General features: G+C 37.2%; 1 protein-coding gene across 1 annotated transcript; it reads right to left on the reverse strand.

Moving 5' to 3' along the window:
• Positions 1 to 134: 134 nt before the first annotated feature.
• Positions 135 to 14,372, reverse strand: LOC141586732 (nuclear pore complex protein NUP155). Its single transcript, XM_074408041.1, has 13 exons — positions 13,943 to 14,372; positions 11,964 to 12,133; positions 11,073 to 11,199; positions 10,117 to 10,379; positions 8,340 to 9,957; positions 8,050 to 8,262; positions 7,702 to 7,949; positions 7,206 to 7,617; positions 6,586 to 6,743; positions 6,068 to 6,416; positions 4,032 to 4,250; positions 3,383 to 3,708; positions 135 to 663 (listed from the first exon to the last, which is right to left on the reverse strand). Exons 1-13 carry the CDS (start codon positions 14,120 to 14,122, stop codon positions 546 to 548), a joined length of 4,401 nt encoding a protein of 1,466 aa, XP_074264142.1. The 5' UTR covers positions 14,123 to 14,372; the 3' UTR covers positions 135 to 545.
• Between the last annotated feature and the right edge of the window lie 6,303 nt (positions 14,373 to 20,675).

Raw genomic sequence — 20,675 nt, forward strand, 5'->3', positions numbered from 1 at the left:
TAGAACAGATTAGTCTTCATTCTCTAAGCTGGTACAACTAATATGACTAATAAAAAGAAAAGTTCGTCGATTACAGTATAACACTTGTATGCCCGCAATCGTAAGGGGAATGCTCTGTATTAAGAGAAATATCATTGTCTCAAAATATAGATTCACTCAAAATTATCATATCATCACAAAGGATAAATTTCAAATTTATTCGAAAGAAATGAATAATAGTTCTTTAATCTAAAGAAATGATAATACAGATTACACATTAGGCTCCTAAGATACAAACCATAAAAAGAAAACATAGTAATATAGCATAGCCTATCATTGCACTGCACAATTACTACTATTAGCTAATTGGCTCAAACTGGTGCCTACGAAAAGGGATGCGAGCCAATGACACAAATCTTGGCTTTAGACTTTCCATGGCGACCTTCTACAGTATACACTAAAGAATGCTCCCTACTTGACTGACGACAGTAGCAATATTCAGGTCCATCATTGAAAACGAACAACATACATTTTGAATAATGAAATGCAGATTCTGCAAACACCCACTAGAAGTGCTGGAAAGAATAAGGACTAATTAACGACTCTTCTAATTCTCGGAAACCTCGATACACGGCTTCTGATTGGCTTTGTGGGAGTGGCAACCTTCGGACCTCAGTCATATACCTGTGTTTTTTCAAATTTGACAACATAGGTTAGTTATGGTCTAGAAAGTGCAAAAACATTTAATGCAATTTTATTAATGGGCTGCTAATCTGCTATTGACAATATTTCATTAGATAAAGTTCCTTGATTCAGCCATTTTTTAATGTGGAGATATCACTGGAAATGCCTTAGAAATGCAACTTCTACATCACTATGCACACAGTATAAACCTTTTGTCAGCTGGGAAAGAGACATCGGCAGCACAAGAGAGCTAATGATCGGAATAGAAAACTTAAATTTAATTCCAACAATACATCTATTGGTGCACAATCAGATTAATTAGTTTGTAGTCCTTTATGATGGATAGATAGTAGTTAGATACCCTAAATCCTAAAAAACAAAGCATCCTATTTATTTCATCTAGTCTTTGAAGTAAGATCCAAGCATTTCAAACAGGAAAGAAAACTATTGCCCATCAAAAGAAGTAATTTCAGCCCCACAACGCCAATTTGATCTTTAACATAGGAAGCCACCATAAACGCCTTTCGTGATCAGTGGTGGATATACGATATTTTTTCCCAGTAAGCTTGAGCACATAAATAATCATTTTTACGAGTAATTTGAGAGAAAATATATAATCATTTCAAGGAACAAAGGCACGTATCATTTCAAGGAACAAAGGCACGGAAAAGAACTAGTTGAAAGCTTACAATAAAAAATAGGATTATTTAACAAGAATACTCCAACCTATTGACCATCTTCTAAAAATACTCTAAACTTCAATTTAACTCATAATAAACTATAGTATTAGTCACCTCTTCTCATATTATACTCGGGTAACCGGCTACCTGCTTAGCAAGTCACTCCCTTATTATCCTTGCAAGTTACAAACCCACCCAAGACACTACCATTATCATCAATCATCAGCAAAGTACCCACACTGCCACACCACAACCGCCACTCCGACCACAATCACTTACGCGCAAATCACGCACTGCCTAAGCCCAGCTCTCGATCGTCATAATGGCACCACACACGACCAACCAAACCCCAAAATAATATTTACCCCCAAATTTATTTGGGGATCTAAGATTTTAAAATTTTAATTTAACTGTTGATGGAGGGGTACAAGACGACGGCAAAGAGGTAGGACTGTTGGAGGATGCACGAGGTCGCAATCGCGGTGGTCGACGGTAGGAAGGCGAGACACATCATTGTTTGATTTTCGCAATTTCGCGTTGTTGGATTTCGATCTTTAGTAAATATTAAGTATTAAACCATTATTGGCGCTTGCCTTTCCCCCCTTAAAAAAAATTGACAAATCTACACATCAACAATGTAAGAGGACGAAGAGGCTCTTCTGGATGTACTCCCAAATTGCCCCTTTATGCTCTTTTATACCTACCTTTTACTTGGTTGCTCTATTTTGTTACGTGTTGCAATTTAGTTTATTCCCTTAGTAATGATTTTAATTGGGTTATTGAGTTAGCAATTAGGAGGTTGTTTTGATTTTAATGGTTTTTCTCTTGTTAATTTAAGGTAAATTCGACAAGAACATGAATCAATGGAAAGAGAGGGGTATGTTCATTAATGGAAGATAATTGAAAGGAAAATGGAGGGAAATTAAACACGGCTGAAGTATATAAAGATGAAAATGGAGAAAAACTTGAAATAGAGAGGAGAGAGAGAAGGAGTTGGAGGTATGGAGCGAGGATGAAGATGAAATAAAATGAAAATGAGCCAAAGTGGGAACCGTAAATGGAGTTAACCTGTTGTTGCGGGTTAGAAAAAGCACAATTCTATTCAAAGATGAGGAGGGTAATAGTTGAGTATATTGTGAGTTATATTATAGTTTAGAGTAATTTGAGAAGACCACCAATAGTTTGGAGTATTCACGTTAAATAACCCTAAAAAATACTCCATAGTTTTTAGGACTAGCTGAAAGCTTACAATAAAAAATACTCCATAGTTTTTAAGACTATTTCTGGGAAAAATATTTATAATCATTTGTATATTTTTATTATGGGGTGAGGGGATGGGGGTAGTATGTAATCACTTGGAAGCAAAGGTCAAAAAATAGCTATATATCACAAAAATCAGAAAGCAAAGCGATAACATCTTGCCTAAACTCTCACCTCCCAATCTACCTGACGAGGCTAGACTCATGTAAATGTAAAAAAAAAAAAAAAGTTGGCGTGCGAGTTGATCCCTGTATATCAGGATCAAAAGCCCGTTTCAGGTTGAAAGCTTCGCTGGGCTACAATCACTTGGCGTAAAAATTATTTATCCAAAATTATTTATCAACTAATTATACGTTCCGTAATTGCCACAGTAGACAGATCAAACCCTCAGACAAATCCAACAACGCAGAACACTCCCCCAAGGAACTACTACAGAGAATAGGAACCTTCGAATTTTCAAAAGCAAAAAAAAAAAGTAATGCATCTTAATCGGGAATCACTTTGTAAGAAAGGACCGCACTCTGAATTCTGAAGTTTCAGGGGTAAAAAATGCAAATAAATTTAGATCAGTCCCCCACCAAAAAGAATGCAAAAAAAGGAGTGTAGCAACATAGTTCAAAGACATCACAGAGTGCATCACAGATTTATAGTATGCAAGCTCAGACTAAGAAACTTCTAGATATTTCCATATTTGAAAGATCGTGACAAACAGAGTGCATCACAGACTTATACAGAGTAATAACATGCAAGCTCAAATCAAGAAACTATTAAAATTTTACCTATTTGCTGCACTGGTAATCTTATCCCGTACCCCTTGATTAACTCCTGCTGCTTTGTCAGGTAAGAGTGTACCCAAAATTAGAGAAGCTCCAACAGCACTTGTACCAAATCTCTGTGCATATATGGACATTGCCCATTCCCGTAGTACGACAAGAACTGAGCGAAGAAGCCGTAGCCTCAGCACTGGTGAAGTTAAAATCGCACCGTTGGAGAGCAGATGGTCATATGAATTCAATACAGGTTCTGCCGCCCCTTTGCACGCTGAAAGGAGTGCTCTTGGAACATCCTCATCTCCAACACACTCGTCCCCGGAAGCACATCTCTCCTGAGAAGAGTAAAAGAAAAAATACTAATGAGAAGTGAAGAACCAAAGGTTCGGGCAACAAAGTATGGGGATAACTAAAAATACTCCCTTTGTCCTCACTCCCCACACATTGTATACATGTTCCATTTTAAGACAATCTCAGCCAGCATTTTAAGATTCCCTTCTAAGCACATTTTTGTGTGGTGGAGAATGAATTGAGACTCCCTATACCACTTACACGTGTTTATATTAAAAACATAAACACAACAAGAACCATCTGCAGGGACTGAGAGATGAGCAACAAGTTCTTGTAGAAAGAAATGACAATAGAGGGACATATATACCAGTGCAGCCTTCTCCAGATGAAGACATAATGTATCCAATGGCAACATAGCACCATCACCTGGGTACAGAACGGGACCCACCCTCTTCAGTACAGAACAAGCATCAGCAATACCACCCCTCGATAGAGACTGATCAATAAGTCGAGCCCAAATTTCTTTAACAACGTTGCTGTCCGCATCACCAGAGTGGTTTGCAAAGTAAAGCATTTCGAGACATACCTGACAAGAAGCAATCAAAACCTCACTTAAATTTGAGTAACCAATCTGAAGTTCAAATTTCAATGTCGCAAAACAACAGAAACTTTTGTGCTGTCCACGAGAACAAGATATTTTGGATGGCAAAAGACTGTATTTTACCCATTAGAAACTTAGAATGAAAGATATCAAGCTTTACAAGTTTTTATTGTGCTTATGCTTGTGCTTCACATTAAATTACTGACGAATAACTCCAGCAAATGTATAAAATGGCTAAAGCCAAGTATATGGAACATCAGTCAAAAAACAGCTGGGAACTTCAGAAATTGAATTGAGAATGAGACCAAGGCAAGGCAGTAACATGTCCTCACAAAGTGTAAGATGATCCCAAATGATCTACTCTTTAGTGACACTCAATTAACACTAATTGTCCAGACATAACACTCAAACTGAAATTCAAGAGGGCCAGCACATCCAAATAATTCTCATACAGGAGCATCAATTAAGGATAACAAACAGGAGCACAAGTTACAGAACCGAGATAATTCACTGTTTGGTGTAAGTGTGTAACTATTGTCCATTTGGCTACCACCAATCGCACTGTAGCATTTGCTTGGCATAATGATGAATACAAACAAGAAGTGATATTAAACCAATTGGTAAAGGTAACACATTTACATGCCTCTAGATAGACTTGTAAAAGAATGACGGGTTTAAAACACAGTGCACGTGGGTCCAGGATAAAGGCATCACATGCTCTAATGCAATGTAACATGTGGGAGCATCACATGCGTCACGCATGAGCCATCGTGTCATACATTTGCAGTCACGCATTAGTTTCTGATCCTCCAGAATAAAAAGTTTGCAGAACCCTTGCAAAAGATGTACTCTCTCCGTCTCAATGAAATGTTTAAATATGCTTTATACACGAAGACCAAGGTACGAGGAGAGGGGAATTGTTTTTTGAGAGTAAAACATACCCAAAAAAGGAAGGTGTAAACTATTGACCCGGACAGAGGGAGTATTATATATGAAAGAAATGTGTGGATACCATAACAGAAAGAGGAATGGAACCCAACCACCTCAACAGTTTCTCAGCAGCGCACTTCAACTCCTAACAACTAGGCAGTCGGAACTATTAAGTTATTACAACTTCTCACTGGTTACTGAAAGGATAAACCTTCTGCTCTCAATAGTATATAGACAGCATGTCACAAATATCTCAGGGTCTTCAGTCACAAACAAGGCACACTATCACTCACAACTTGGCAGGGAATAAAGAATACAATAAAAATAATATTCACTACAGGGTACATTACGAGGAAGGAATCCAACTTGGCAAGGGGATGTATGTACTCGAGTCCAAGTACGTACTCTTTCTATTCTTATTTTTGCATGCACTCTGACCCTTCAATCAATAATTTTCCAAAATTCAATTATGGGTAATCCATAAGTTTCTTCCCACTAATCGCAAAATATATAATATAAAGTTACTCCTCAATCATAAAATTTCTTCCCGCTTTGATTCTACTTTGTGTTCATTGAAGTTTTTGACCCCACATATTTCACCAACTTTCATTCCATCCACAAATTCTTTATGTTCCTTATGATGGTCAAAGGAAGATCATTAATGAACGGAGGAAATACAAAAATATAATCTTGTCAAATTTGAGGATGTAGTTTTTCATAACTTATTTTTTTGTCAAAAATGAAAGCCAAATATTTACTTTGATATGTCCGAACTTCAAATAAAAAGAGCTAGAGGGAGTATAGAGTAACTAGTCTATGCTTGAGGAGAGGGGCTATGGAGAATCAATGCAGCAGAAGAGAAATATGTATACCTCCCAAAGTTCAAAAGGAACTGCGTAGTCATTATAAAGCTGAGTGATACTCTTCAGCTCCAGAGATAACTCTTTCGCCTTCTCTCTTAAGCAGCTGGCCATATCAGCTTCACACCTCTCCGAAGAATCTTCATTTTGACCAGAATCAGATGTACCAGCTCGAGCTTCTAACCTTGAAGCTAGAGACTCGAGCTCTTCTTTGATTTTTATCTGGAAGCGCACCACAGCGAGCTTTCCCTCAAGCAAATCAAGAAGCCCTTCATCATACACACCCTTCGGAGTACTGCCTAAATTATCATTATTCATTACATTTTTCGCTTGCAGAACAGCATTATTTAGGTACTGATACCTGACGCAAACAAACACGGAGAAAAATTAAGACATAGAAACAGTAAAGGCTAGAGAAACCAGATCACAATTTCTCCTCTAGCTGATACAGCCAAGAATCCTACAAATTTTATCTCGGATATTAGAAGATCATTTGTGAATGTATGTAAACCCACGGGGCCACAGCTAACCTTTCCTCTAAACTAGGAACATCTCTTCCATCTATCGAACGTCTTTCTGCTAACCGCAACAGCACATGAGCTGCAAGGAGATGTTGACGCTTCATAACATAGTAGCGTGCCAGGAGATTTAAGTATTTTGATTGTGTTGATGGGGAAGCAACATGGACCTGCATGACAAACGTAGCAGCTGAGGAACACAACAAACAAAATTTGACCTTCACAACACGGTATGCTGTGAAACTATCAATTAGAATACATGATACTTGATGTTTGAAGTCTACAATTAATTGTTAAAGGCAGTGACAATAAATTAGTTGATCCATCCCATTTATATGGTCCCTGTTTGACTATGGTGGTAGTCAAACGACGTCAATGTTGACTAATATGTTCTCACAATATTCAATAGTTACATTTATTTTTGAAATGATAATATGAAACTATTTGTTATGATAACTCGAATATAACAAACTTCACATTGTATCTCTCTATTTATACTTGGAAAATATTAATGGTCAAGGTTGGCATCTGTCGACCACGATCAAATGGGGACAATAAATTGGAGGATGCATGTAGTAATACTGATAGCTCTAGAAAGTGACGACAAATTCGAGCAGAAACATCGAAGATACCTCATTTCGAGGTTCTGATACAGCACGTTGCAAAAACGGAACCAGGTCGGGACCTGCAAACTCCAAAAGCTCGTTTTCCAATCCCATGTCGATCATAATTCGGTAGAGATATTCATGAAATATTCTATCAGATGATTGGACAGCAAGCTGAACAATCTGGCATATATATTTCTTTCGAGAGGACTGGTCAAGAAGAGACCTAGCAGGCTGCGGTGTGGGAGAACCAATATCTCTTGGCAATACTTCTCCTTTCAGATTACGCAAAGCAACAGCAATGATTTCATAACACTGTTCACGTTGAGCAAGGGCACGTTCTCGAACAGATTGATCTACTTGTTCATTAATAGCATTCCCACCAGGGTCAAGAGCTTGAGCCTTTTGCAGTGGCAACCGAACAACAGCTTCATAGAACCTAGCATTTCATGGCATTAATAGCAAGGATTCATGTCACTTGGGAGACGACAGATATCAAAATAGAGTTTCATATGCTAATTACCTCAGGTCTTCAAACTTTCTACATATAGTGCGCAAGTCAGCTGACTCCGGGACTTGACTCAAAAAGTTAAAGGCTTCTCTTGCAAGATTTTCCCTCTCTTCTATATTAGAAGATACAGCAGCTCTCTCAAGACATTCCACAGCCAAATAAAATTTGTAATCACTCTCCTTAAAATAACTTGGGCAACCCTCCCGTAGTTTTCCACTTATGTCGTCTACAGTTCCCCTACCATCACGGCCAGTATAGTACTGTAATAAAAACAGATCAACAAGGTAAGAAATGATTAATGCATATAATATCAAGAAATTAAAATCAAGGGCACCCATAGAATTTTCCAATGTGCGCTACCTCCATTAAGGCAGATATAAGCCTGGTTGCTAACATGTCACCCTCCTCAGAACAAACTAGTTCGTAGAAAGTCATCTTTGTTAACTTTGATTTTACATTGGAATCAAAACTTTGAACAAGATGTGCCACGTGGTGCTGAGAAAGAAGTTGAAGCAAAAAAAGTGCTTCACTGGATCTGAGCAGCAATTGCCGAAGGCATTCCGTCGCTCTTACCTGCACCAAGGTGAATATCAGAAAATATGCGAGGACGATAACAAACTTGTAAGTTCATAAGTTATAGATTCATCAACCTCCATGGCAGCAAGTTCAGCGGGACTATATGGTAGCCGTTGTCTTTTACTAGACCCAACACCATCAACAGTCTCTACGTTCCAAGAATACCCTCCAAATAAATTTCCCATTATGTTCCTGTCACGAACTCCCAGAGTTTGACCTCCTGAGTACAGAATTGAGCCGGTCAAGTCTCCAAGGCCAGCAACACGAGCGTAAAGCCCTCTTCTCTGATTCTTCCGGGATCTAAAAAATTTCTCCAATGAACGAAGTTTATTTTCAAGAACTTCCATGGCCCCAACAGACAGTCTGCACACTATAATACCACTTCCATTGTCATCAGAAGAATTTGTACCAACTTTGTCAACCATAACAGAAAAGTTCCACACCGGAACAAGCAATCTTGCCGAACACAAGCATAGACCTTCATGAGCACCAGAGAAAACAGGTTCAGCCTCCTGAACAACTTGCCCCATGCTAAAGCCCCCCACAGCCGTTCTCGTATTCGATAATCCACTGCTTCCTTCAAGCTGTGGCATTCCAACAAATCTAGGGTCCTCATATGCCTCTGCCGCTTTATCTGCTACAATATTGCCGATAAAATTTTCATAATCAGCTATTCTTGCCGCCAGCATTAGACACATTGCAGCAGCTTCGCCTGCTCCAAAACGATTGAAGAAGTCTTCTAAAGCAGCTCTTGGGGAGTTTGATTCCAATAGTCGTCTAAGAATATCAATGGGTCTATTGAAAACTAGCTCCATCATACCCATGGTACTAAATATAACAACCCTTCTTCTGGGCATTATATGCTGCAAGGAAAGGTCCCCAATAGCCCACAACTTTGCAGAGGCTTTTTCCATAGACTCACCTGTCCTACCCAAACCAAGGAATTCAACCTCCGAATAAAGAGACTGCAACATAAGCGCCGTGTCCGGTAGGGGTAGAACATCAGCCACAAATAACATTCTACCGTCCACTGGTAAAGAAGACACAGATTCCCGTAAAGGACGATTGCTTCGTGCAAATGTTCCCATGTTTCCTGCCACAGATGACTGAGCAGTATAATCCTTATTTACAATAATAAGAGATGATGCAGAGGGCGGTGAGGAATCCGAAAGAACAAGAGTTCCAGATGAGTAATATGCTGTTTCAACTTTAAGTGAGAAATCATCACTCTGAGTGTGACCTGCAAGAGGCATAGAACCATAACCAAGAGTACCACTTACTCCTGAGGGAGGAGAAGGTCTAACTGAAACAACTTTCAAGCAGGTTGGTTTCTGATGACGATCGTTAATGCCCACATCACCAGTAGTAAAGTAAATTCTTCTTCCATCAGATAGAACAGCAACAAGCTGAAGCCATTTTGATTCCAATGAAGATACAGGTGATATACATACTACAGATGGCTTTGATGATCCACCGGCTCTTACACCACTACCAATAGCATACGAGTCTTTTTGACTGATGAAATTTTTTTCCTCAGCCACCTTTTTCAGTACACCTCCATTTTGTCCTAACTCGAATACCTGAATCTTCATAGCTTCAGTTCTAGCATATAGTATGTGCCTTTCATTGTCAAAAACCATCTCAATTACTGGATCAACAGCTCCAAATCTGAAGACGTTAGGCACAACCCACCTGGACACGTAAAGTGATGCATTTATACAAAAAATAAACAATTCCAAAACTCTTCTATTAATCATATTACAGCATATGAAGGGAAGAAGGATCTTTAAAAAAAAAAAGTAAAATCAAAACAGTAATTGACATAGTACAATCAAAACTAAACAAAAATACCTCGAAAGTGTGCTACCTAGACCTGAAGTCAGGCAGACTTTACGACAACGCTTTTGCCAGACCGATCCTGAAGTATACTGCAGCTCATACATGTGACCATCACGGCCAGCCAGGAAAATGCGGCCTTTGTCGGTGCAAGTAATACAAGTCATTGTAACTCCATCTGATGGTACTGTATACTCGGGCAATGGCTGCAACGAAAGCTCTGCATATGGATCTTTTCCATCAGGTGTTCCTGAACAGCATACTCCTACAAGGATCAACTGAAAAGCAATTTCTTAGCAAGTCAAACAAACAATACAACTAAAAAATGTAGGATAGATGGAGGAAACTGATCCATAGGAAACACAGCTCTTGAAGACCACTAAAGATGAAAGCAAAGCAGGAGATCAAGAATCCTCAAGTGATCCAGCATGCAGGTCAAGTGTTTTGAGTCAAACAAAAAACTTGTTAATTGTTGCTAAATCATGATATCTCATAGACATCCATCACCACTAATACAATGCACCATTCACAACTACGATGAGTTAATTACTCACTGCTGCCAACCAGTTTCCTAACATATCTAAATATTTAAATCCATTTCACGAGCAAATATTACACATCCAATCTACAAACAAGGTTAGGATGTCAAAGACCAAACCCCAATTTCTCAACGCATTATCCTGATAAACTATATGAAACATGTCGAAGAGTAGCTTGAGGTCAAGGTATTAAATATGGGCAACAAAAGCACATTGTTACACCACATCACGACTGAGGGCTTTAAAGGTTGCCACAACCGCACTGTGAGGTGTTAGACTGATATCAGCGCTTTTATAATGCAACAAATGCGGCCACAATGATCTTCGAAACCTATACAAAAGTAGGGACAACTAACTGTACAGGGAAAAAAAAAGTCACATTCACATATTACAAAACGTCTCTTGGTTTAATTGTTAATGAAATTAGAGTACCTCTGCAGGGGTTGCCAAAACCAATAGATGCTGAATAGCCTCAACAAACACACCAGGTTTAGATTTAGCCAGGCCAACAGCACAGATAGCTTGTTCTTCCGCACTGTATTCAGGACATTGCCCATCCCTACAGACAAATAAGACAAACTAAAGCCAAGCTCACAGAAACAGAAAGAAGTAACAAGTAGTGCAAATACAAGATAAGGACACTTTTTTTTGAAAGAAATAAAAAAAAAATAGAAAAATTGATGATATTTTTCTCCTCTTCACCAAGTGCAACATAAATACAGCCCACGTGGCCGACATCTTCAGCTTTAAAACATATCAAACAGGACTAAATTTGGTTGAACCATGGGGTTTTAAAAAAATTGCAACCTCAAACAATAATCCACAAGACCATGTGGCCCATTATCAAATTTACATGGTTACAGATTGTTTAAAAATAAGAATCATGGATACACAGTAGAAAAGATCAATAAGATGTTGTGCACGTTTAATAAAATTTAGGCTGGGTTGCTTTTAAGCATCAAGTATTAACACAACATGACACCAGTATAGTAGGAGCCCTGATAAAATCAACCCATACACAACTGATAAATCAATATCACATGACTACACCATGCCTTTTGAGTTTCCAACAATAACAAACCAAGTGCACAGAGCATTTCCATTATATAAACACAGCCAATCACCGGATCTCCAAGTTAAATTAAGGTAATAAAAACAATATAAGCTAGAAAGGTGACTTCCATTGAAACTTCGTAAACTTGGTTCTTGTTTCCACATATTTCAATGCAAACAGAAGAAAGCATTGATTGACAAAAAGGTAAGCAGCACCGTCAACTAGACAAACATTAGTCATGAAACAAGCAATAACCCTTCTATACTTACCACTTGTCAAATCGCCAAAGAAACAAAGAGTTGTCAACTGATGCCCATGCCCTGCGTATCTCAGGGAAAATTCCACATAAAGCAGTTCCTTCACCACCGCCAGCATTATATCTTTCTATAAGAACAGTGGGTAACTCCCAACTATCTACCACTTCAACAAGTGGAGGCCACTGAAATGGAAATAAACAGCTCTAGGTCAGCGGAAGTTTATCAAGTACAGATAGGAAAATTAAAACACAAAATGGCTCCAAACTGGGAGCACAAAAACAATTATATATCATAAAGTTCTAGTAAGTCAGATGAAGAAAACCTGGTTCTGAATGTCAGCAAGTAGGGAATCACTACAGTTAATTTTACAGTCATTTTGAAGCGATGAACTTACTAATTTTTTAAGTTAGGGATTAAACTAACCTTACCCATCAAAAAAGGGAAAGGTACAATCTAGGTTGAACCGTGAAAGTTTATTGTAATTACAATTTAGCACAATATTTAAAAGCGCTAGTCGATAAAGAGTAACTGAGATACAGGCGTACAGCTCCGCAGCAATTTCCGTTTTATTACAATTAACCAAGCTAACAGAATACATCCATTGTCACCTCTCCCTTTTCTGCCCCACGTTATAGCAAGGAAAGGATGCAAGACATTGTAAAACCAGCACCACAAAAAACAACGATGCCCTAACCAACAAAGAGTCTGAGATCCGCAAAGCTCAAAGATGAACAATCAAAAGCAGCCGCGAGAAGATAAATCTAGAATATGGACATTAACCCCCAGCAGTAGTAGGAAACAGTCAGCGCAAATGGATAAATATAAGAGAGAATGCGAAGTTGTTTCAAGTAGACAAATTCCATCTTATTCTGCCCAAAGGCTGTTATTTTCTGAATCTGCCTGTGGACTAATGCTAACCTGAATCTGAAGTGACCTCGAACAATTGTTCCAAATAGAGACACACATTTCCTTCCAATAGAGGCAAACATTGGCTTCCTATGGAGAATGTTATATATAAGCCTTTATCAATTAGCAGGCTGGTGTGCCTGATACATCTCATTGGCTACCATCGGGTTGACCTTCCAAACTTAATAAAAGTGATAATGAACCAGCTTCTGGTTACATAGTCCACGGGATCAGATTATTTTGCTGAGCTGAGAGAAGCCACATGCACAACAATTTCGCAAGTCTTTTCTAAACAATAACAGCACCCATCTGGACACACAATTTGTTCAGCAGTTAAACTCTTGAAAGAGTTCAAACCCCATAACAAATTAGATACAAACAATGAAAAAACTACAACCCCCATTCAGTTGTCATTATCAAGATTACCTCGCCATAACCCATAATAATCAACTTCTGTACCAAGATCTACAAAGCATATCTATTTCCCAACTCCATACAAATAATTTGGTTCAACTTACTGCAGACGAACTAAAGATACCCCCCTAAACCTCAATTTCCCTCAAACAAATCAAAATGCAAACTCGCTAAGATAAATTAAATTCAGAGTTTATCCGAATGCCAACAAATTAGGGTAAACATTTCACACGAAATCAAAACCTAAACAAGCTCTCCGGCTTACTTCAACAGCATGATATATCTGAACTAGAAAATTCAACCAATCAATCAACAAATCCTTCCAGACAGCAAAGAAATTTTTTTAGCTTCCCTCTCCAAACACCAAATTCGAGTTTACCCGAATATCAGAAAATTAGGGTTAACACTGCACTCTAAATCCCCCCCCCCTAATCAAAATCCAATCTTTCTATAACTTTATACAAGGACAGCTGAAATCAATTACCGTAACTCCTCTACTTCAAAAGCTTCACGCAATTAAATTTATAAAACAATTCATCCTCAGCACGGTTACTTCAATTCTAGCCAATTTCGCAAAAATAACGAACAATTTACGCAACAAAACACAAATTAATCAAAAACACTAAAACAACAACTAATGCAACTAACTAGAGAAGCTTAAAAAAGACGACCTCTTTAGGGGGAGTGGTGTAGGGATGACTGGATGATCTAGCAGCATTTAAGGCGTCATCAAGATCGAGTCGATTCGATAATTCATTACTAATGCGGTCGCTTACGACGAGCCCCGCGTGTGTAACATCACGCATGACAACCTCGTCCTCCTTCGCCGCTGCTGCCGCCGATAACATCATTACTGGTTTCAAAAGGCGATGTTTCAGATTTGAATTGCCCCTTTATATGAAGAGCTCCAACCAAAACCTAATCGAAAATTTTCAATTAGGGTTTGTTCATAGGACGTGAAATTGGGAATTTGCGTTGTTCCGGCGCTAACGGGAGGAGAGTGTGTTTGTTTAAGTGGGAGGGAAAGAGCGCGGTAGATGTTTAGAAATCTAAGTTTTGGGGTTTTAGGGTCGTTTTATTAACTCCTTTTTTAAATTCACTACGAATTTTATTTTTTTATATACATCTTTATAACTTTATTGTCATCACTTTTTTCCTCTCCCCCAATATTTGATTTTTTCTTCCATCTCCCTTCCTTCACCTCTCTTCACCAGCAACCCATCCTCCGGCGACCATTATCCCCCGACTACGACTACCCTAGTCATGTACCCTCATTTATCGCACTTCCTTCTCCCACAGTGAACTTTCTGATGTAAATAAAGGTACAGACACGTGACAATGTGAGATCATGTAGATAACTCGTTTCTGCACCTTCCGGCAATCACCCAGTGATGATTGGGCCGCATGTTTAATCACACAAAGCGATTTATGACATTTCGTAAGTTCGTCGACAAGTGATAGCTCAAACAGTCGAGTCAACCTCATGGTCGTCATCTACGCGCCGATACGGTCATTTTGACAGTAATTAGAGTACATTTGGAGTCCGGGTCAAACACCGTTTCCATTTTTCTAAAACCGTCTAAAGTCAATTCTGAATGTTCTAGAATATTCTAGAGTTTTATTCCTAAATTTTATCTTTTATGATTAAATCTCGAAAAATATATCTTTACGGAATAAGGAAGCATACATCTTCCCTACTTCCTATTTTAACCGCGGCAATCTTTCTTGATGAGGAGGAAACAACCCGAGAGAAAACGCAGCAGGAGTTGCGCCTCTTGAAAAGGTCACAGTTCCTACTGCGCCCTTTCTTGGGTTGTTTTTCTTCAGTTTCCAGAATCTTTCCGGATTTCTTTCCTAATCCAACTTTTTCCTAAATTCTTCCTCGTGATTAGTATAAATAGAGGCCTTCGTCTCACATATTTTTCACGCGAGTGTCCGCCCTTCTCTTCTCCCTTTGCATTCTAAGACCACATTCTTATTTTTCGACGCTTACGTGCTTGCTCTACGTGACCACGTAAGCTCAGATCATTTTGAGTACCAGTCACGTTGCAGACCGACCAATTGGACCAATTGGACCAACTCCACCAAATCAATCTAATCAATTTGTTTTAAATCCTTTTTTAAGTGCACTTTCAATCATACAATGAGTCGAGCAATCACTAACGACAACTTAGTTAATATCGTATCGTCAAACATGTGAGTCTTAGGGTGTAAATCCCAATTTTATTTCTTTTATTTTTTTTTTGTATATAATTATGTAAGAATTTATGTCACAAGCATGCTCAAAACCGTTTTCAAAATCGCCTTTTAAAACCTTTTGACGGAAACAGCAAAGATCTGGCGTGGGGAAGAATCGCATCAACTGATGGGCCTCCTGGAAAGATCGCAGCATCCGTTGCGCCTCTTCCAGAGGCTGCCTTCAGTTGTTGCACTTCTTCTTCTTCCTCGGGTTTTCGCTTCTTTCGCCTTTTATCTTTTATCTTCTTTTTTTCTTATTTCGTCTAGTATTTTCAAATTAGTTTTTATTACTTAATCTTATCAAATCCTTTTCGACATAAATCCCTTAAAGCCAATATTCGCGGGTTTTCGTCATTTATTCAAACCCGGATATAAAGGATTCTATTTCTCCATATCGAGTCGTTTGAATTCGTCTTTGTACATGCTTTTAGTTTGTTTTCCAGTGTTAATTTCAACATTCACCTCATTTAGTTTCATTCAAAGTTTCGATTTGTAAATCCAACATTGTAAGTCATCGTAATCTTTAATTCGTTGTATAATTCATTTTAATTTGTTCCAAACTTACTTATGGCAACCTTCAATATGCATATAACATGCTAAATCACTTTCACTCGAGTCGTATATCAATAATCAATGTAAATCAACCAACGAACAATAACTATTCAACGAGTCTGACTTTCACAGTCAGAACCCAGCTCGAGAACAGTCGCATGAACTGATGCGCCTCTTCCAGAGGACGCAGTTCTTGCAATATCATGTTGCGTCTATTCTGGGCTGACTTCTGCCTCTGAACTCGTCTCTTTTTGACGTAGGCTTTCTATTAGGCTTATAATCAATTATTATTCATATTATCACTCTTAATTCGACATGTTTTCATATTTATTTATCAATTTCTTTTTTTTTTCCTTTTCTTTCTAAATCCTTTTGAGCATATTTATGACATAAGTTCAAGTTAATCTATTTAATCCATTGTAATTCATCGTATTTTCATATCTCTCTTGTATGATTTACTTCCTTGGCATATTCATATATAACAAATCTAAATTCCAACTTTGACCCCCAATTGAGTGCTAAAATTGCTTGTCAACCGATATAGTATATATTGACATGCTAGGTTTAAAACATGTTTGTTCCATAACATGCATTAAAATTGACAATAACTTCTCTAACCATTATAGAGGCCGTTATCGAGGCGAGCGAGATTAGGTGTTCAAATAGAGAGCTTCCTAATACGTACCCTCACCTCTTACTCAAGATCTCGGTGAACATCCGTGTTCATTGGCATCACGAGAGTCATTCTGGACATAGAATGCTAAGGGTAACGAATTTCTTAGTGTTCATGTCACTACTTTATGTCTTGACATGACGCGAAGTATTTAAACGGTTCCAATTTTCCATAAAAATTGGTGGCGACTCCACAAACGCAGGCTTGTCAAAACTTTCACCGATTTCAATGTCTTTAAAATCGGTAACGGCCCATGACGTGCTTTGGCTCGCGTCGTAGTTCCATGGGAGAAGTGTTGCCGCCTCGAAACCAACGTGTGGGTGCGCGTGGCTCGGGTGGCTGTGTACACACATCACAAAATTAACTTTTTATAATGTGCGGCTACAATGGTAATGTGAATTTAATGACAATATGGTTATTCGATTGTGCTATGTTGTTCAATCAGCGTTTTATGAAATAGATTGTCCACTTGCTTAAGCCAAATGGGTGATATGTTGTTCAAGCGAAAGATTTGTGTTCTATTGTTTAATCTATTGATGTCGCACCACCCTCTATCCACCACGGACGATCCTAAACCACTATGCACTATCCAGAACTAGGGATGTCAATGGATCGGGTTCGGGTCGGGTGATGCTTCATTCGCACCCATCCATCACATTAAAAATTTCATCCAACCCATCCATCATCCGCGAAACGTATCATCCATCACCCGTCCATCCATCATCCGCGGATGAAATGGGTGGATCGAGTGATAAATGGATGGTTATATAATTATGTTATAAGCCTAAAAAAGTATTGAATTTTATTTTACCCAAAAATATGTAAGGTAAATTAGTTTTAGACTATGTACTTTAAAAATCTTGTAACTTAATGTTTGCTCGAATAGTATATAAAGTAAGTAGATTAGTATTGATTATCTTAAATTTTATATAAATATGTATTTTTTTTTCGAGAAAGGAAGAATATCGGGTGGCGGATGGACGATGGGTTGGATTTAGCTTCATCCATCATCCATTTATTTCACCCATCATCCATTTATTTCAGGTTTTCATCCGTCCATTTAAATCGGGTGGATGGATATTTAGCGAGTGCGGGTGAGATTGACATCCCTATCCAGAACCACCATCCACCGTTCTAACCACCACGCCTTCCACCAATAATAACCCCTAATTGATAAACAAGTGAAAATTTTAATTTTACCAATTGATAACTCTAATAATCTCGACAAAACATATCAGTAATTGTTAAACAACAAAATTATTTCACTAATTGAAAAATTATAATCCATTATTCAAGTTCTTAGAACACAAATTCCTATTATAAACCGGAGATATCTGTCTATAGTTATAGACGGGCCAAATATCCACTCACTTTAAGCATAAGACAAGCAACAAGTTGCATAGTGGGCCCAAAAATGTCAGCACTTTAACCATATTTGACCCATCTTTTCCTTTATACGGACATATCCGTCTATAGTGAGACTAATTGTTCTTATTAGATTTGATTTTAGGAAAAAGGTACATATAAGACTTAAATTGTATTTGTTTAGGAGAAGGGTATGTTATGGAAAGTTTGATGAAAAAGTGAATGTGAAAAAGTAATTCCGTATATAATCAATCAATATATCAATATCAATATCTATCTATCTATCTATCTATCTATCTATCTATCTATCTATCTATCTATCTATCTATCTATCTATCTATCTATCTAGCTAGCTAGCTATATTTTTAAAGGAAGCCTTTTCAAGCAATTACAGAGAGTCGAAGTTTTACGAAGCACTTTTGAGTCGAAATTTCATAAAATATTATAAAGAAATACATTATTTTATTTGGTGCTATTTATATACATAAATTTTGTCATTGTAGTTGGTCCAAACTTCAATTCCACGGTGGTCAATATATTTTGCTAATAGTATTTGAGTTTCGATTGGTTTTGTGTACTTTAACTTATATATATATATATATATATATATATATATATATATATATATATATATATATATATATATATATATATATATATATATATATAGAGAGAGAGAGAGAGAGAGAGAGAGAGAGCGAAGAGATCAACTAAGACCATTATATCATATTAAGTCCATAAGGCCTAATGTGGGCTGTTGGATCAAGCAAACCAATGGCCAAGATTGTGCAGTAAAACCCCACTCAACTAATGCTTTAGAATTACCTCTCTCCTCTTACCACTAACCCATGCATACTATAGTGTAATGTCCATCAGTCTCTCATAATTTCCCTCCTCAACTTCCACGTTATTCAAAACAACTTGCGGTTTTTTTTCCCTCTATTTCCTGTTCCTGTCATTTCGTCTTCCTTTTGTTTTCTTCACATTGCTGATAAACTCCATCTTCCACTACCAATTAATCCCAGCTCAACCGACCCCATTTTTCATCACTACCAATTAATTCCAACTCATCAGACGCCATTTTCATCACTACAAATTAATTCCAAGTTGCCTGCAAAGTCGTCTGTCTCCATTTTTTTATAAGGTATTTTTTCCATTCCTTATTTGGTGATTTGTACTTTGTTTTTTGTTAATTATTGCCTTTGTTAAACTATCATAAAAAGAGTTCATTTGATTTTTTAATTTTCAATTATGGGTTTGCTGATGTTGATTTGTTCAATTGTTAATTATGGTTGTGCAGATCAAATACGAGTTCATTTGATAATTAACAATGGTTTTTGCCAAGAAAAATGCCAAGAAAACTTCCAAGAAATCTGAATCAAAGGTAAAAAATCTCGTCTTGTTGGTATAAGTCTTATAGAATGATGTATAACTTCAATTAAATATATGCATAATTCTAATCCCAATTGTTTTGTCATCTACAGATGGATGTTGTAGAAAGTATTGACAAGGGACTTGATATCCGGGTTAAAAGTCTCGATTTTTATTTATACGTTACTAGTTGTATAACTCTGGGTACTAGATGTATAACTTTAGTACTCAATATGTATAACTCTGGTTAATAGATGTATAACTCTGGTTACTAGATGTATAGCTTTAGTACTCAATATGTATAACTCTGGTTAGTAGATGTATAACTCTGGTTACTAGATGTATAACTTTAGTACTCAATATGTATAACTCTGGTTACTAGATGTATAACTCTGGTTACTAGATGTATAGCTCTTCTGAGTCTGTGACCAACTCTTCTTTCATAATGTCAAACTCTAATTGTTATATGTATAACTCTACTTCTAATTAGTTTCTATGCCTAGAGTTATACAATATATGCGTAGAGTTATACATTTTATACCTGGATTTATACAATATATAGCTAGAGTTATACAGTACATGACTAGAGTTATACAATATATGCTTTGGAGTTATACATTAGATTCCTGGAGTTATACCTAGAGTTTTACCCGGAGTTATTCCGGAGTTATACATTATCGTATATGCTTACGTTATACATTTTATGGCCGAGTTATACATTCTATGGCTAGAGTTATACATTATATGACTTTAGTTTTCAGAATGTCTAACTTTTGTTATTATATGTATAACTGTACTGTTACTCTGTATAGCTAACTTTCCTGATTATCTCATCTTTTAAATGGTTAAGAGTTATACATTATATGGACTTTAAAAAATTTGACTTTTTGTTATAACTGCAGTCATTTGTTGTATAACTCTGATTACATGTTGAATAACTGTCTTTGTCATAATGTATAAATCGGAGTTATACAATATATGCCTAGAGTTGTACATTTTATTTTCGGAGTTATACAATATATGCCTAGAGTTATACAGAATATGCCTAGAGTTATACAGTATATACTTGAAATTATACATTTTAATAATAGAGTTATACATTCATGGCTAGAGTTACACATTATATAACTTTAGTTTCAGATTGTCTAACTTTTGTTATTATATGTATAACTCTACTGTTATTCTGTATAACTCTCCTGATTATC

The sequence above is a fragment of the Silene latifolia genome, chromosome 6 (assembly GCF_048544455.1).
Source record: "Silene latifolia isolate original U9 population chromosome 6, ASM4854445v1, whole genome shotgun sequence".
Lineage (NCBI taxonomy): Eukaryota > Viridiplantae > Streptophyta > Magnoliopsida > Caryophyllales > Caryophyllaceae > Silene > Silene latifolia.

What these genes read in the sequence shown, in the direction of transcription:
- LOC141586732 (XM_074408041.1), bottom strand. Translation starts at nt 14,122, where the DNA reads ATGATGTTATCGGCGGCAGCAGCGGCGAAGGAGGACGAGGTTGTCATG. An exon ending in ACACCACTCCCCCTAAAGAG is followed by an intron (nt 12,134 to 13,942) that starts GTCGTCTTTTTT and finishes TTTCCATTTCAG; the next exon opens with TGGCCTCCACTTGTTGAAGT. An exon ending in GTTCCTAGTTTAGAGGAAAG is followed by an intron (nt 6,417 to 6,585) that starts GTTAGCTGTGGC and finishes TGTTTGCGTCAG; the next exon opens with GTATCAGTACCTAAATAATG.